We start from the raw sequence: 19,616 nt of genomic DNA, 5'->3' as shown, positions 1-19,616 counted from the left end.
TGAGTTGTAAATGTTGAAGTGTATTGTGCACGGAAAACGATCACGGCTGTCGAAGACAAAAGACAATGAGGTGGGTATATTCAAGTCGTTCTTGTTTGTATTGATCTAGCGAACGTTTTACTCCATGCTGTTGATTCTGAAATGTTATTCGTTGTCGTGAATATCTGCCCACCACTACCACTGGTTGATTTTTGTTTTTCGAAACGGCGATCACTTGAAATGCGAATTTGGAGCATTCGTCTATGCTGCCTAATATGGTCAGGGAAGATGGCGAATATATGACCCCTTAATTTGGACATCGGAAACGAATACTTACTGATCAACTACTGAACGAATAAAGGCATGTGTACGGGGAAAGGTATATTTCGAGTTTGAAAACCCATGTACAGGGCACAATTTCACAGCTATCGTCTGTTTCATACATTATACATTTGGGCGTCTGTATTGATTTTTCAAATTCTCGTCTGCGCTGACATTGCCTCTCGTGAGCCTGTGAACCACTGAGTGTTTGTTGAGGGTTAGGGGGAGGCGTGAGTCTCTAACAGGACGGGGTCGAGCTTTCCACCTCGACCGCCGTTACTATTTTTAGAAGGTGTGAATTTTACTGCAATGGTTGTTATAGAAATGTACGTATCGGACATATAAAACGAATCAGGAACTCAACAACGAATTCGCAGAAACTGTCTCGATATTGATCTCTACGACGACATGTCCAGACCACTCCACGTGGCGAGATTGGGCACAATATGATTTAGCTCAGCGTCATGCATATTAATAACCAAAAAACCCATTCCTGTTGCGTGTATTTACAAAATTATTGTAGTGGACGAAATACTGATCTGTGTGTCCCATAGTTTTCAACCAATACGACTATTTGAACACTTTCTGTCAGTGAGGGGGTGAATACTGTTTTAATCAATACATGTATGATCCTAATTTGGGGACGGTTTGTTACCGTGATTTGGGGGTAAAGGTCCCCAATAACCTGAATCCATGCGAGATACGACCAACAGACAATAGATAGTGTCGTTATGGTCAGTGAATTGATCACTCATCCCAATCACCTGATTGTCTTTTCACGCCCTGCTTCCTTATAGGAGTTTGTCTTGCGGATCGAATGTACCCGATTGAGATATTAAGCAAACAAACAAAGAGAACGGCTGTTCATTGCAACTATATGTTTTGTTTGTTGTTTAGCGACGCACTGGTGAATATTCACGCAAAATGTAGGGGGTCTGAAAATAAGTGAGCCTGGACCAGACAATCCATCGATTTATGTCATGTGTATCGACCTGTGATGATGTGCTTCAACAACGTCTGCGAGTCTGATCTCGTTAATCTTCTCCGCAGACTATCTAACCGGGATCTTCACTGGTAGACATATTGTAATTTGGCCAAGAAAGAAAGATATTAACATTAACAAGAACAATGGATTGACCACTTAATATTAATTCAAGGGGATGCTTGGAATTTGCGAACACAATGTGCCACGAAATGCTAAATGTTAAATGTTAAAACTTGTTTTAGTGAACCAATTTATTGTATCATTCACGCTTTTGCAAATGTAATAACAATATATTATTTTCAGTACATGGTATCTTGTTGTGTCGACGCAGCTGAAAAAAAATATACTTTGTGAACTACTCCTTATAACCAATCTCACATTTTTCTGTCCCACAAGAAATAATAAATAGAGGATACTAAACGACCTTCCCTGTAAGACCATTTTAACTGAACGAGTGAACGATTTGGTATGCGAGTTTGATACTAAATCTCTCACTAGTTTAATAAAAATGGTATTTCACTGAAGCGAGTTTAGTATTCTGTATTGCTGCTCAACACAAACTGCGGCTACGCTGCCTACAGTGGACTTTTGCTTTCCGCGAGTCAAGTGAGGCCTCGTACTGTTGTGACAGCGGCACTAGCATTGCGACGTCATGTAAACCGAGACGTCATACGTCTAGATGTACCACACTAGTGAAATATTGCCGTAAAAATATTACACTACAGTAATAAGTGAATATATGAATCGTTAGTATACTCAGTCACCAAGTGTCGGCTCAATAGATGCACTAAAATCAACATGCAAAGAGTACGCCTGAATGAAATAATTCATATTACTTGCTCACGTCGATATTTTTGCAAATATTTAATAGGGATTTAGTTGTACGTCTCAAGGTACGGATCGAGTTGATATTTTGGGCGTACGATCTTTTATGTATGTTTCACAAGGACAGGTCGTAGCGAAAATGTACATTCTCAGTCGATAGCCAAGCTCAGTTTCATTATCAAATGTATGCAAAAATGAAGAGACGAGAGCAAGATCGCTTCTCGTCAGTGAATTTAAGGGGTCTGCTGGAATGCTAAGTATAGTCTGTCAATATAGAGCATATATGTATGCCACTTAAAAATAGGAATATCCTGGACGAGTCATTTTATATTGTGTGCAGTTTTCTTGATCGGAGCTGCTGGTGTGTGAGATGCATCTGATTGCACGGTGAACAAACATGCACTGATATTTCGCCATGTACAATATAACTCACAATTTAAGAGTAAGATTCTGTATGGATAACAACTTCTTTATTACATATGATGCGACGTTTCGGCTTGACGACGGTATAAGGATCTAAACGTCGCATCATATGTAATAAAGAAGTTGTTATCCATAAACATGATAAAGAATCTTACTCTCTTGTTACTTAACAACTTCTAATAATGTCAATCAAACATTCACAATTTGACGAACAAATATCGATAGTTTTGGGTAGTATTCAATTCAATTCAATTCTGTTTATTCAGTATTTAGGGCCTTGAGGCCTACAGTACAAATACAGGTACATTTTATGCAGGTCACTTGTTGTGATTTACAGTTCTTGCTTTGAATACATGTTTTAAGTACAATGCGGTTGCTTTAATAACATCAATATTTCTAGCATTGATAAGATTGGACAGTGTGTGCTTATCTGTAACAGGCAATGAAATAAATGGCAGATATTTGGCTCTTAAGTCGGAGTACATTGTGCACACAAACAATATATGAAATTTATTTTCAATATACCCTAGATTACAGTGTCTACAAATGGATACACTTAGATCTGGCTAGTCTCTTTTGGATTTACGTACATGATTAACTCTCAGATCACGGAAACCTATTCGTAATTTACAAAACGCCCTCATCAGACCTTTATCTTGCAAGTGTGTGATATAAAATTCAGGCTCTAACAGTTTTGGGTAATAGAAAGTTATAAAGGAGATAAGCGAATATATATGTACGAATGTTTGGTCGAATTGATAGTCCCCAAATTTCATTTGAAATCGAAGACCAGGTGTTTGATCTTATTGACTGCTCGATCAAATTCGAGTATTTCGCATAGTCATGGTAGAATGTATGTACAATACCACTTTCAAGCAAAGAACTTGTACGGTTACGGTTTGGGGGCTAAGGAATATGGACTCGCCCGACTCGTAGGTTACCGGGTGCGTTTCTTAATTCCATGTTCATTTCGGTACGTCTCTGTACATGGAAACTTACCTGTATTAGATAGTAGTACCTCTGCCAACGACGCGTTTAGCAGTACTATCTCGATGATTAACGTATGATTCTCCGTGTTCATATTTATCAGGTTTACCCTGTACGTTGATCAAGCGATCTTTGAGTTAGGAATCGAGTAAAGAAATAATTTGCGTGTGTAATTATTTATTCTTCTTCGAGTTACCATATATTGAGACACAAGGTTAGGCATCTTAAAAGGCAAGATATTATATCTATCTGCAGATTAAATCTCATTTTGGAGTCTTTTTTTTCACTCCAGTTCTATGCTGCTTGCATGTGTTAAATCATCACAGCGCCGGTGCGTGTCCGTCTTTTTGGCGGCAGTCTCGTTTTCATCTGTGTTAAGGTGAAGGTCAGTTAGAAAACAATTTTACGTCACTTGTTTGGGTTGACAACAACCCAGAAAGAAATAGTTGACACCAAACGAGCAATTTCCAGGTAAATCTTACAAGCACTGGGGATGTACCATGAAGGTTTGAGAGTAAAATTACATTGCTTACAGTCAAGATACCACAGTGGACGACGTAGATATAGTTCTGATACGTGTTTCGGTATCATCATACCCTGCCAGCCTTCCTGGTTTAAAGTTTGTTTGCAGTGAAAATTTACCGATGAATGTCACTTTTAACGAAGATGTAAATCACAAAACGTGTCATTGAGATTGGAGTCCTAGTAATTTTGCCTTGTCAACTGAACATTTCAATCTCAGGATTTTATTCAACTTAAGAAAAATGTTGTTTTACATATACCAGCATAGATTCAAATTGTTACTATTGGCTTGTATTAAACTGGTGTAGGGTTACTAGTCCAAAGGACCGAAGGGCAAAATGGCCGAGAAGTGCAAAGTCAAAAAGGGCCGAGGTGAATGTCAAATGGGCCATGGCCAAAAAGTCAAAGGTCCTTATTCCTAGTCATATAGACCACACAGAAAAATTTGTTTGGAAAGATTGTACATTGACACATATAGCACTGAAACATAATATCATCATAACGTTAATGAAATGCTAATGGCATAGTAAAAGCCAAGCACGTAGCCAAGTTTTCATGTCCTGGCAATACCTATAGTTCATAATTTACTTAATTAACACAGGTTCTCATAATTTACAAAAATAATTTACTCAAGCTCATTCATTCATAATTTGCTGGGGTTCATTCGGTCATAATTTACACTTGTTTCATGATGTATCGGATTTGGGGCGGACAGTACGACATGAAGAATCTTTCAGGTGACTTTGACATTTCAAATTCCCCATCCACAGACCACAACTGTGCCAATGGATAACTGAGCTAATTGCCAGAGTGTGGCACACTGGAAACTTAAACAGGTCCTTTGTTGTAATCTTCTTCAACTTTAACAACAAGGCTGATTGATCGACTTAAAAATCAATTTGATTCGTTAACATTTCCAAATAGCAATTAAGGTAGTTTCATTAACAATTGAAATACTTCTAATTAGGATATAATCAATAGGATGTACTACTCACCTGAGCTCTTACTTCGACTGAAACAAGTTTGCCTGCCTCTGATTTGTGGCTATGGTTATGTTTTAATTAGATTTGGATTAAAAACTTTCAACAACAGCAAAAACAAACATCCCATGTTTTAATTCGATTTGGATTGAAAAGTTACAGCAACAACATAAACAAACATCCCAAATCAGTGAAACATTTATTTCTGTATGTTTTTCAGAACTGGCTAAATGGGTATGACAAATACAGAGATTAATTTTGTTCATTTATTTGTTACTTTGGCAGCTTGAGGCAGATGATCAAAACTTTGATACTTTATTAGTAGCTAGCCTGTTTAACAGTTTGAGGCAGATGATCTAAACTTGGATTCTTTTGCTAGTTGTAAACCTGTTTGACAGTTTGAGGATGGCAATCCAAACTTTGATACATTTGTTACTTGTAAACCTGTTTGACAGTTTCATAAATTCATGACAAATACTGTCAAACTTGTCATTAAATATTTTTCCTGAGTTCCTGAAAGAAACAAATTTCAACATGGTAACTGCTACTTTAATTGTTGTTTATTTAAAGCATGAAGTCTATAGTTTTTTAATTCTTCTTTATCTTCCATTAACTTGTTCTGAAATGTCTTTCCAAGTAACACTGACATGCATGTAGGCTAACATATAGGCAAAGTTCTAACATATAGAGTATATATTTTGGTCTACAAGTTTGGTAAAAACAATACTTTTAGAAACTGATTGATATGAACCTAGCTTATCGTCAGTGCCACTGATGTATTCTTATCCTAACTAAATATACAATCGAATCGTCTTCTCTGTAACAAACATGTCATTGTTAGTCACCTTATTTGGAGATATTGATATAACATGTATGATGTAACACTTACTATACTTCTGAGGGTAACACGCAAAGAATTCTCTCTTTCATTACAGATAGATCAAAGATTTTTGTTACAATTATGTAGTTTTTCAAACTTATTTCACATAGTTTCTTTCCAATAACATAGAGTGTCTTCAGCATAACAATACTGTCTTTCATACAACAGGACTTGAAAGTAAATGTTTTATGATCTACAGAGTAAGACATTGTCAGAAATCAATCAGAAATATCAAAATATTCTCTTCAAATTGCCTTCAGTGCAATATTTTTTTATTACAGACAGTTGAGGGGATATCAAGAACATTGAAAAGTACCAGCAGATTTCACTTTTCATCTGACACAGTTTTGATCAGGTTTATTTCATAAACATGCAAACATAGAACTAAATATTTAAGTGTGTGTAACAAAATAACAGGTAAGGTAGAATTTACAAAGCAATATCTTTAGGAATCAATGTATTTTTAAGAAAATATATGTATTACTGTTGTTACAGGAAAGACATTGTGGCTTTGATCTAATTAGATTAATTAGTCTTCATTACAATACTGAACATAATTAAGCCTCAAATATTATTGATGTGTGAACCTTAACAATGCAGTCTGCCATTTGTGAAAATAGTGATTGATTATTATGTATTTGAATTATGTTGTCTTTTGTACACCTTAATATATAAATAAAACACTATTTCAAGGTTAAATCTTTCCTATTCGAATCATCTGGTTGCAACATTACAGAACTAGTCTTCAGACATCTCATCAACATCTCCATCATGATCTGAAAACTGACCCAGCATGAAGACGAACTAGATTGTTTTTAACCTGTCCTCACAAAATACACCTGTGTTACATGTTGGGATGGGCTTCAGCCACAAAATAGAATATTTAGATAAATTCAAAACCTCAACAACTGAGCGAAGCACCAGTAAAATAGTGTAACATGTGAAAGGGTAGGCGTTGCAGTTCTCACAGGTACTAAGTGAAACAGATGGGTGACACTAAAGGATGGATGTGGGTGCATGTGCCATTGTACAACCTTTAGTACATTTGTGTCGTCAGTAAATACTTACAGACCACAGACCAATCAAACCTAACTGTCTATGATTTTGTTTCTTTTTCATGAAGTAAATTTGGGTTTGGTTTGGTGTTTGTTTAAGGCAGCACTCAGCAGTATTCCATTTGTATGTTGACTGTTGGTAAATTATCAAGTCAAGGACAGAAAATCGAGTGATCAACATCATGAGCATCATGATTTCGCCTGGTTTACGGACTAGGCTGTAGGATTTTTGTGAGTGAGTGAGTGTGTGAGTTAGTTTAGTTTTACACCACACTCAGCAATATTCCAGCTATATGGCGGTGGTCTGCAAATAATCGAGTCTGGACCAGACAATCCAGTGATCAATAACATGAGCATTGATGTGCGCATTTGGGAACCGATGACGTGTCAACCAAGGCCTGACCACCCGATCCCATTAGTCGCCTCTTACGACAAGCATAGTTGCCTTTTATGGCAAGCATGGGTTGCTGAAGGCCTGTTCTACCCTGGGATCTTCACGGGTCTGTAGGATTTTACCACATACCAAAGACAAAGTTAGATGTTCATGATGTTAATCACTGCACTGACAGGTCCACATGTACCACCAACTACACATGATTTACAGATCATATAGCTGGAATATAGAACACTTTGACATGGAATAACAAACTAACTTCTGAAGCATAAGGACCTGCTTTAACATGTTTAAGGATGAATGACTTCTTTGTTTGGGTGATGCAGCCTTTTGATACAAACTCTTGTATTGTTTTCAAGCGGTTACCAAGAATCTATTTCGAATTACATGGATAATGAAGTTGTTCATCCATAAAGTTTGCGCTTATCTGACTCTCCAACGTCTTCAAGTGCCACTAAAAGAAGTTCGAGAAGACAGATGATTACTTGTCAGGCCAAACTTTGGAATCCAGACATACAAGATAAAACTTTGATATTAGATCTAACATGAACAAAATAGTAACCTTTTTTTTGTGTGTGTGTGTGTTTAGCGGAGAGACTTCTGAAAGTGCCATGGAGAAGGCTCCAAAACAGGATGTATGGAACATGGCCGACCTGGAAGGAATGTTCAGGAAGGTTGCTGAAACGAGGAAAGGGAGGGAGAAATTGATGAAGTCTTATAAAAGACTTCGATTCATCTACCATCAGCTGAAAGAAAGACTTGAGGTTGAGCAGGAGAAGAAAAATACAGGTAAATATACCATTAACAGCCACATGATATGCTAAAGTCTTGGATCAGTATAGAATATGATAATGCATTTGATATTCTGACTGGATTCATGATATCAGTAAATAAGTATCAGACTGAGTGAGTTTCGTTTTATGCCACTAAATATTTAGCAATATTCCAGCAATATCATCCGTAGAGGATGTAATGTGTATGCGAGATGGTCTCCTGTTACATGTACAAGTGACTACCTGAGAGTAGGTCACTCATTCACATGACTGCCAGATGGTGAGATTCTGCTTATCTTACATAAACGTGCCTAAAAGTGTTATTTATGAAAATTTGCTACAGTCAGTGATAGATGTTCAAGATATTGGATGACATGAATGAAAATGTAAAAAGAGGACTTATAAATCAAATACTGACAAAAATGTGCAAAATTTGAGCAAACTTTGGCGATATTCAACAGTGAATTTCTGCTGTGTGCATATTTTTCAGAAACTTACATTTAGTATTTTCTGAACGCTCATTCATCGTAGATTCAAAATATCTCCATGGTGTGGGACAACAGAAATGGGCTTGACACATTTTACCCATATGGGAAATCAGCCTGATCTTCATGAGCTATTTTTGTTTGAACCTACCCTTTAACTTGATAGGGATCAATGGCCTTCTGCTTCTATTTTTACATTTCACATGCCAACTGTTACACGTTAGGCAGAATCAGTGTGTATTTCCCACAATGTTCTGGCCACAGTGCTCCTTATCCAGACAGGAATATAATTTCAGGGAATGGATAAGTGAGTGTTGTTGGTAGACACCGAAATGGCAGACAAATTTGGTCAAAAACATGAAAACAAATTGTGGTATATATCTAAGTACATACCTCAATAAACTCAAGTTGTAGGTATTTATTCTGTTACAATTCACACAAGTTTGTATTTGATGAATGGGACTATATCCCAACATGTTACTAGTTGTCTCTGAAATCGGATATTTTAGAATACTTCTTAAAAGAATCTATTAAACTTTGAACTTGCGCATTATTTTGTACAAATGAGACTAACGACAAAGCATCTATACATGCCATGCAGTGGTATAACTTGTGACAATTTGCCGATAAGTGTTTCACTAATGTCATTAAGCATTGACCAACATTGTCAGGATTTGTTACTTTTTGACTCTTTAGAAAGTATCACAGACATTTTTTAACTTTTCTTCCACCATTTCTTCCTCTGGGAAGAACATTGCATAATTTTGTTTTAACATGCAGCTTGCTAAATTTGAATCTAAATTGATTCAGTGCACAAAGTAAATTATTTACTTATGCTATCTCTAATTGTTTGGCTCTGAAACTACAAGGTAAATACATTTTATGTTGAGAATGGGCAATTATAATAGCTGTATTTTTGTATGAGTGAGTGAGTTTAGTGTTGTGGTCAGTATATGTGTGGTGGTGGTCAGAATATAATGCAGTCTGGACAAGACAATCCAGTGGTCAACATCATGAGCAACAGCCTGAACATCTATGCAATTGCCATACAATGTGTCAACCAAGTCAGCAGCCTGGCCACCAAGTACAATAGTAGCTCCATACAATGTGTCGACCAAGTCAGCAGCCTGGCCACCAAATCCCATAGTCGCTCCATACAATGTGTCAACCAAGTCAACAGCCTGGCCTCCAAGTCCCATAGTAGCTCCATACAATGTGTCAACCAAGTCAGCAGCCTGGCCTCCTGGTCCCATAGTAGCTTCATACAATGTGTCAACCAAGTCAGCAGCCTGACCTCCTGGTCCCATAGTAGCTTCATACAATGTGTCAACCAAGTCAACAGCCTGGCCTCCAAGTCCCATAGTAGCTCCATACAATGTGTCAACCAAGTCAGCAACCTGGCCTCCTGGTCCCATAGTAGCTTCATACAATGTGTCAACCAAGTCAGCAGCCTGACCTCCTGGTCCCGTAGTAGCTTCATACAATGTGTCAACCAAGTCAGCAGCCAGGCCTCCAAGTCCCATAGTAGCTCCATACAATGTGTCAACCAAGTCAGCAGCCTGGCCTCCTAGTCCCATAGTAGCTTCATACAATGTGTCAACCAAGTCAGCAGCCTGGCCTCCTGGTCCCGTAGTAGCTTCATACAATGTGTCAACCAAGTCAGCAGCCTGACCTCCAAGTCCCATAGTAGCTTCATACAATGAGCATGGGTTACTGAAGGTCAACATGGGTTACTGAAGGTCAATTCCAGTTCAGATCTTCACGGGTTATTTTTGTTTGAACTTGCCCTAGGAGATAGAGATCAGTACACAGCCTTCTGTTTCTATTTTGACCTTATGTTTTCATCACATGCCAACCATTACACATTAGGCAGAATCAGTGTGTACTTCACACCACTCTCTGGACATATTGCTACGGCTATATGTGGAATATTGCTGAATGTAGCATAAAACTAAACTCACTCACTTACTGCTCAGCTCTATATTTATCCCTAAAATGCAGCAAAAATCTTTAAAACTGTAAAAAGTTATTTAATAACATTTGCTCTTTTTTCGGGGCCAGATTTCTTTGATATTAAGGACGTATACAAGCAAGACTTTTGTCCTTAGCTTACTTGTGTCATCAAAAGCTGTGTTTTTATGTCATGAATTTAGTTGTACAAGTAGGAACCATTGAGGACAAATTTTGAACAAAATAATGCTTTTGTCCTTGTTTAAAACTTGTGAAAGGCACCTAGTTCAGAGTCATAAATACGTTTCTGCACTTAGATTGGCAGGCATGTAGCAAGGCAGTTTTTGTGTGTAAACCTGTTATGTTTGAAAGCTTTATATTTAGATAGTATTGAGATCTTTTCCAACCCTTTCAGCAACAATCTTGTGTAACCCCATGGTTTTCTCCCTAATGGTGACTTATGCCCCTGATCGCTGGGTGTATGTAACCATGGTAACAATAAAGGCATTGTATGTAGTGGATAACAACTTATTATTATGATATGACTTGTCTGTGCTTCTACCGAGGATAGCTATAAGTATAATTAGATACAGTACTTAGTGAGTTTGAATGACCTACAAAGAGAAAAGAAAGTCTTCATGAGCTAATCAGTATGCTGCATTGGTTTCAGAACAAGAGCAACCATCAAGTAGAAAACAGGAACTTAATGCAGAAGACGTACAGGTATCAACACTGAAACGTGAAAATGAAGATGCTGACACATTAGGACCAATTGATTACACTAACAAAACCCATCTTAAGCAGCCTTGCGAACAGCTACCTACTTCCAATGGCAAGAACAGTGTGTGTGAAGGTGCTTCATCCTCTCAACATGGTGGAGCAGTATGTTCTGTCCTGTCTCCTGAGACCCCACACAGCTCTACTTCAAGTGAAGATTCAAAATGTTTACCAAATACTGGCAACATTTTTCCAGCACGTACAGACTCAAGGAGTTACGCGGTAAGAGATGAAGAGAGTGGTTCCGAAGATGTGGGACACAAGCCTATGATCATCCAAGAGTCTTCAGATGCTGCTGATATGAGAAAAATTGCAATGCCTCAGGTACCAGGATATCCGTATGTGCAAAGTCTTGCTCCAGGCGTTGTAGCTTTGCCAGATACAGACATGATAGATGTGAAAACTTTATATAAATCCTTAGGTATACAGAATGTGTATACAGCTGAAGGGGGACAAGAAACAGATACACACTGCACAAAAGATCGCGCGAAGAAAAGTTCCTCTCTTGAAAGCCACCAACTGGCTCCAAAGCAAGGGATGAATAATTTCTTTGCAGAAACATCTTCGAGTAGTTCCAAATCAGATCAGCAGATGGATCCAAAAGCACCTGTTGACAGCACAACATCTGATGTTTCTGTAGACTTTTCAAAATGTGATCTGAAAACGTTGTTGCTTTCAAGCCCAGTATGTCCAATCTGTAACAAAAGCTTCTCTGCAAAGTCAGTCCTGAAAAAGCATTTGCTCATTCATACCAACACGCGTCCATACAAATGTGGAACTTGTGGGAATGGATTCAATTCTAGAAGTTCCCTGCAGACTCATGAGAGGCTCCACTCGGGAGAGCGGCCGTATGGATGTCGATATTGTGACTTGAGATTTGCAGTGAGCAGCCACAGAACAACACACGAACGGACTCACACAAAGGAACAGCCATACCAATGTGAGTTCTGTTCCCGTCGTTTCTCCCTAAGCTGTTCCCTGCAACGGCATCGACGACTTCACACTGGGGAGAGACCGCACAAATGCAGTGAGTGTGGCAGTGATTTCAAACAAAAGGAGCACTTAAAGTATCACAAAGCGAAATACCACACTGGTGAGAAGCTGCACAAGTGTCCAGAATGCAATGAAGCTTTTGTTTATGCCCAACAGCTGAAGCACCACAGGGCCAGGGTGCACACTGGAGAGATGCTTTATAAGTGCAATTACTGCAGTGAGGCATTTTCCTATCCCCACCAATTACGGTCTCACAGAGCTGAAGTTCACTCCAGTGAGACCCCTTACAAGTGCAGTCACTGTGGTGATGCTTTTAATTCATGCCAGGAGCGGGATTATCATAGAGATCAGGTTCATACAGGTGCGAACCCCTACAAGTGTGAAGACTGTGTGTGTGTGTTCTACCATCCCAAGGAGTTGCATCACCATCGAATGCAGGTTCATAAGGATAAAGAATCCCAAAGCATGCCCAACTTTAAAGCTGATACAGATGTAGCTGAGCCTCTGGATGCTGATTAAACAGCTTGATGTAGCTTAAAGGGGGAAGACACGTAGCATTAGAATGAGTACATGCACCATATCTGAAAACAATGTCGCAAGTAAGGATTCTGCGAATGTGTGACGTTGATGATTTAGAAATTACATTGTTACTAACAGTCTGTTGTAACTACCTCAAATAAGAGGTCTGTTAGTTAGGGTGGTGATACACAAGATGCCCTGTCACTAACACTCCGCTGTAATTACCTCAAGTAAGTGGTCAGTTAGTTCTTGCAGGGGAGCCTGAATTGTACTTGTTGTGTTTTCAGTGTTAGCATGTGTTCTGTTTCTGAGGGTTGACTGAGATTGAACATCATTTCATGTTCTTGGATTGCATGAAATATTCAGGAACCAGCGTCATGTTGTATATTCCTTAATGCTTGAGAAGAATGTTAGTCCTGAGAATGTGTTGTACAGAAGGTTCTTCAGCTGGAACCAACGTCATGATGTAGATGCCCATTAATTCTTGGTGGATGTTGCTTAGAAACATCCTATACATAGAACCAATATCTTGTATATACCCAGGCTTCGAGGAGCATTAGTTATGCGGGATGTGTTCCTTTATCATGTTTATGAGATAAAGTCAGAACAACAGTGGTTTTGTAAACGTTTAGCCTGTGTTGAACATTAGTCCAGTGGGATTTATTACTTAGGCAATACTCAAGCTAGAGCAAGCATTATTTTGTATGTGCCATACCTTGATGAAGCCTTAGTTCTGTTCAATGTGTCACTTAGGTGATGTTCAATATGTTAAAGCTACAATGAAGATCATATTATAGCAGCTAGACTTGTGAAGAATATTATTTCTTGGGGATGTGTTGTAATGCAGATACCCTCAATAGAATCAACATCGTATTGTATAAGTCTAGCTTGTGATGATCCATAGTTCTTGATTATGTGTGGTACAGAGGATATTCACACAAGAAGCAACATCGCATTGTCGATGCCGATTGGTGTTTGTTCCTGTTCTAAAGGGGATAGTGTGCAAGGTAAATACACCATCACAATGTGCACATTATTCCATACATTTCCTATTGTACTTAGAGTGCAAAGGACATATTCTATAGTTTCATATGACTGCAAGTAAGGTTTGTGAGAGAAAGGAGTCATGTTGGCATTGACATGCATGTAAGTCCTGTTTAACAACATAAATTTGACTTGTGAGTGGCATATTAGAAGCTGGGAAGAACAAAATTGCCAAGCCTTGTGAAATGTGAAGCATAAAAAATTTCAGCAGATTTATGTCAAAATTGACAAACGTTTTAGGTAACAACTTCTTTATTACAAGAGTGCGACTTTTTGATACAGATCAAGCAGGAATGACAAACAGTACAACAATCTGTATCAAAACGCCACACTCTCATAGTAAAGCAGTTGTTTTCCTAAAAGTTTGCTCTAATTTTTCAAAATTAGACAAAAGTCTGCTCTAATTTTTTATGCGCCCTGAGAAGGACACCATGTCTTGTGTTTTGAGTTATCAGTGTTTTGCTTTGTAGAAAATGGAATGATGACTCTAAAACTTGTATATGCGACCTTGATTTAATGTGTTTATGGTTTTAGCTTAGTTCTAACTGCGATTTGACGACTGTGTGGATAAATGTAGTTTGAAATATACATGTTATATTGACAGTATGTATGTATATCTTGTCTGTTTCTTTTGACAGTATTCTGCTGTTGGTTAGTGTGTTAGAATTTAAAACAGTGCAATCCTGTAGATAAGATTTTAACTTTCTGTGTTTTGAAATATTCAGCATTTTAATCATTTAATGACTGTCTTGCTTCATCTGACTGACAGTAGTCACCTTATAGGTTCTTAATTATAACATTGATAGTTTGGTCACTGCACATTAAAAATATTCTACTTTTGTATGTCATTAAACCTTGAGATGAAAAGAGTGTAGGGCTACTATCTTTGGTAATTATTGTGCAATTAATTGTATGTTTGTCTTAAAATCACTTAAAAGGCCTGTAGCTAGATTTCATGTTTTTTTATGACATTTCAAAAAGATGTGAAATCCATCATTGTTGTGAAAGTATGTTTGATATATCAATATTGACAACATCAATATTTTCAGAATATCTTTTGGCACTTTTTACCTGTCATCTGCTTGTCCAGAATTGGTTTGTTAACAGTTGCTCACATTTTGTTTTAGTCATTGTCCATTCTTTCATTATCATTTCATTGAGGTTCAGAGTGAGGGAGTTTAGTTTTACCCCGCACTCAGCAATATTCCAGCTATATGGCGGCAGTCTGTAAATAATCGAGTCTGGACCAGACAATCCAGTGATCAACAACATGAGCATCGATCTGCGCAATTGGGAAACGATGACATGTGTCAACCAATTCAGCAAGCCTGACCACCCAATCCCGTTAGTCGCCTCTTACGACAAGCATAGTCGCCTTTTGTGGCAAGCATGGGTTGCTGAAGGCCCATTTTACCCTGGGACCTTCATGAGGTTCAGACACTGGAACAACATCAGTCAAATTTCAACTGAAATCTTTAATGTTCATATTATTTTGGCTTTATGTGCTGCTGTATATGAATGGTGTCTTGAAACTATTGTATAAGTTATCCAATATTGTGTATAGTCCGTGGAAAGTGACAAAATATTCTCCTTTAGACATTTTTCATGAATTTGTTTCATAGCCAGCTATTGTTGGTGACCCAAAATAGGTGAAATAGTGGGCAAGTGACAATTAGTCACTTGCATCAAAATCATGTGTCCATTTATGTGCATAAAGGTGTAAAATGTCTGTACAACCACCTCATTTTCCTTGAGAAGGGTCCTGAATTATGTCATTATATTGTGTAGTATGTGTTTATATGTTGTTGTAATGGATTTGGTTGAACATGTTACTGTACAGTATTTTCGGTAATAAAGGTTATGCCAGTTGTCTTGGTTCATCATACAATGTATGTTTGAATTAGATGTTTCCAACTTGCAAAAATGGCTAGCACTTAAGTGTGACATGCAATTGGTACCCACAAAATCATTAAATTTCATGTACTCACATGTACTTTGTATCACTGACAAGTTAATTACGATGGCAATGGTAATTTCAGTGTTCCAGACATGAAAAAATGTCACTGTGCAGATCTAGACTAAGACGAAAATCGCCAAGGTGATGTGACAGAATGGGTGATTTTGGGAACACCATTAGCTTTCCTTTGCTCCAAATCGGTCAGCATTGACTCTAGACACTGCAGCTGATTGAAATTGATATATTATTAAACTGACACAATCCTGCTGCAGTGGTATTTGTAAAAGTGACGTATTTGTTGTGGCTGTAGAAAGGATTATGGCTTTCAGTGTTGGTTGGTCCATGGTGTTCTGGTTAGCATGTCCGCCTGGAGAGTTGGAATTCGCGGGTTCGATCCCGGCAGCTTCATACCCAAAGACGTTAAAATATGGTACTTATTGTTCCCTGCCTATCGATGGATACATCAAGGACTGATCAGGAATCAGTATGATGTGTCTGAGTGGGGTATCATTGCTTAACTGCGACATGGTATCTCAGTGAGCTGGCACTGTAATACCAGCTTTAGTATGGGCTAGTACAAGCAGCCACACTTACACACGCATGCGCATGTACGTCGTCGTATGAGCGAAATCAACATCGTACACCGTTAAGTACTATTTCACCTCATTGTAGATACAAATGACATTATTTGCAAACAAATGTCCCAAATTCGTGACACGAACCGTTTCCTACAATATCACATGTGTCGGATATTCCTCATTTATTACTCCGTTTTTTGACGTTTTGGGGGACAACCTCTGACAATGGCGTCACCGCCGGTGAAACGTATGTACATTGAGAACGGTGTTGATGAATTTTGCTTGTGGTACTTTGGTATCCGTCGTTTGTGAATGATATTTAAAAGGGAAAGTTTTACGTATTTTATTTTTAATATATCTTATTTGACACACAGTAATTAGCGAGTGAAAATGAGTTATATGACCGATGAAAAATCGTCTCGGTCAGCGGCTGCGTGTTGGAAGCGTATTTTTTGTCGAAATAATTAATATATCTGGCATTTCTAAGATACTAGCAGGGAAGTGAAACTGAAGTGTGTTATTTGTTTTTTAGCTCTAGACTCCCATCGTAATTCTATAATAACCGGGATCACAACCACATGTTCAAGTTGCAGATCGTTTCGGTATCTATAAATAGATTGTCAACACTGCGCGAGGAACCTTCAGTTCGACCTCTTATCCGATGTTCAAATTTAGTTCAATCAACTATGTGAAATCATGGGTTTATACCTTCGAGTAACAAACCAGAAAAATATTTCCATACTAGTAGAAACATAGTCAGAAGCAAATATTCAGCAGCTAATCTTCAGTAAATCTCTATAATATTTCCCTCTTCAAATCCTAATTTACAAACTTTCACAATACTGGACTTCATGAACTGCTAGCTTTTATGTTCAGGTACATAACACCACCATAACACTGAAGATCCAAGATACACTCTGCACCTGTACACTGACCCATCTTTCAGAAACAATAAAATCCCTGAACAGAATCCATCTTAATAAACACCATTTTGGCTCTGTCATGAAACATTGGTAACCTCCTCAGAAGCGGGTGATTTCTAAGAAGCATCACATCAAATCTGTGTTAAATGTGTGTTTCAATATACATGAATAGTCAACTGTGATTTTGTACGTTATTCTGTTACAAGACCGAATAATGCCTGACCAGGGTGTGGCCAAAACGTAGCATTTGTTGTTGTCTTGTTTTTCAAACTCTCTGGATGTTGAAGTAGCTTTTATATGATTAGCGATACGAGTAATCACTTTCAGACTAATCTTATTAGCAAATATATTATTTTTTAAAAAAAAAAAACATCTTAAAGCAGAAACTAAGTTACTAAGGAGCCAAGAAACTAGTGCCAAGTTATTGCTCTGCCATGACATATCTGTTAGTCTTGTCTAAGTATCCCTGATTCTGCTTTCAAACCACATGAATCGAATATGTCACTCAGTTAGGTATACTTAAAATTGACTATATTACTATTTATTTTATTACCTTTCTACGTTTCTAAAGGATGAAAGATTTTAAAAAAGATATCTTGCTATCATTTCCATTAAAGTAAATAAAATGACAGTTTTACTGACTGTATTATTCCTAAAGTGTACCAATGTACCACTCCTACATGAAAAAAAATATATTGTAACAAAAATTAGAAACAAATAATATTCTCTTAGTTTCGAAATACAATTTTGTTTAATTCCTTCCAAATATTCCAGAAAGTCACCAGACTATTCTTCTCGCATATTTTTCGTCTCGATCCACATCTCTTTATGGAAATTCCGAAATATTTAAGGCATGGTTTTATAGACACGCATTTGAAATGCTTTTCATATTTTGGATATTGCGTGATAAACATCTGCTTACACTGTTCCTTTGAATAAAAAATATTACTCTTCAAATATTTTGCGCTATTAACAGATAGTGTACTGCACAGTAGCCCTTCAGAATGTGCTTTTGAAAACTTGACAACATCATAAAATGTGTGACAGATTTAAGAATATTTAAGATCGAAGGCAACCATATTATCACATTGTTTTTTAATGTAACAAGTTTTGTCATGTTGGTCGTCCTTAACCGAAATCAGATCGCTATCAGATTTGTTTACATTGTGTCACGGCGTTCTCGCCCATCTCGTTTCAGCTTTATTGTCTAACCAAACCAATGCCCAGTACTGACTAAAACGATAAGCAAAAACAATTTGTAGCCACAAAAAATATCCGTGTTTATGACACTTGCGAATCCTTAAACTTCTAGTTGTTGTCATCCATTTGGTAATGGTTTTGTACATGTGCGAAAGTGTGGAAATTCATGCAAATTCTCAACTTCGAGCAGACGTAGGTTTCCAGAACGACGGTGCCGACAATTAACTGATGGTGAGGCCTATCGCATTCCTTGAACAATCTCAGTCTTTTTGCCTACACCAAAAAGGTTTGTTGAAGGTACTCATCAAACAGCAGCAATGTATAATAGATATTGCGAGTGTGAACGGCATAATTCGAAGCTCATCGCTTCGGAGGCTTCGTTTGACCCCGGAAATAAGTCTGATAAATCCACAATGCGCGCCCCGCCTGCTGATTGGCCGAAATCGACGCATGCGCCAGCTTTGATTGACAGACTGGATCGGTCTATTCACTGAGTATTGACATGTTGAAACCTCGCAAACAATTGTTTTGTTGAGTCATCAACAGTGGTGACGTCATTCAAATCATATTGTGACATAAAGTCAGAATGACGTTACAAATCCAGACACTACCATGGGAATCAGCTGAACGGCCTTCTGATGACACTTCACTGCTGTACCCGTACTCGATGTAAACGAGTGCTGACAGTAAAATCCCTCGGTTAACTTTTGTGTTTACAATGTCGATAAACATCATGTGTTGGCCGATTTCCGGTTGTTATTGAGTATTTGAAGCACGGGAATGTTTCATTTGAAACCTCCGACTGACGCTGTCGGTTCCAAATGCATTCCCGTGCTTCAAATACTCAATAACACCCAGAAAGTGGCCCACACATGATGTACATCTCCTAACTGTAAACCAAAAGTTACTGTGTTCTGTAATCTGATTGGTTGAAAAACATGATTAAATGGTATTAGATTCCCGGAAACTGAAAGACTATTCACCGCGTATTGACACGTTAACAATTGTTTTGTTGTGTCATCAACAGTGGTGACGTCATTCAAATCATATTGTGACGTAATATTAG

At 37.9% G+C, this 19,616-nt stretch overlaps 1 protein-coding gene across 1 annotated transcript; it reads left to right on the top strand.

Moving 5' to 3' along the window:
• Positions 1-8: 8 nt before the first annotated feature.
• LOC137281322 (uncharacterized) lies at positions 9-15,760 on the top strand. The gene is made up of 3 exons (XM_067812493.1): positions 9-70; positions 7,941-8,140; positions 11,230-15,760. The coding sequence occupies exons 1-3, from the start codon at positions 66-68 to the stop codon at positions 12,846-12,848; spliced, it is 1,824 nt and encodes a 607-aa protein (XP_067668594.1). The 5' UTR covers positions 9-65; the 3' UTR covers positions 12,849-15,760.
• The last annotated feature ends 3,856 nt before the right edge of the window (positions 15,761-19,616 follow it).

This window comes from Haliotis asinina, chromosome 4 (genome assembly GCF_037392515.1).
Source record: "Haliotis asinina isolate JCU_RB_2024 chromosome 4, JCU_Hal_asi_v2, whole genome shotgun sequence".
Taxonomy (NCBI): Eukaryota; Metazoa; Mollusca; class Gastropoda; order Lepetellida; family Haliotidae; genus Haliotis; species Haliotis asinina.
Note: the sequence above shows the minus strand (reverse complement) of the source record. Positions and strands in the feature narration are given on the sequence as shown.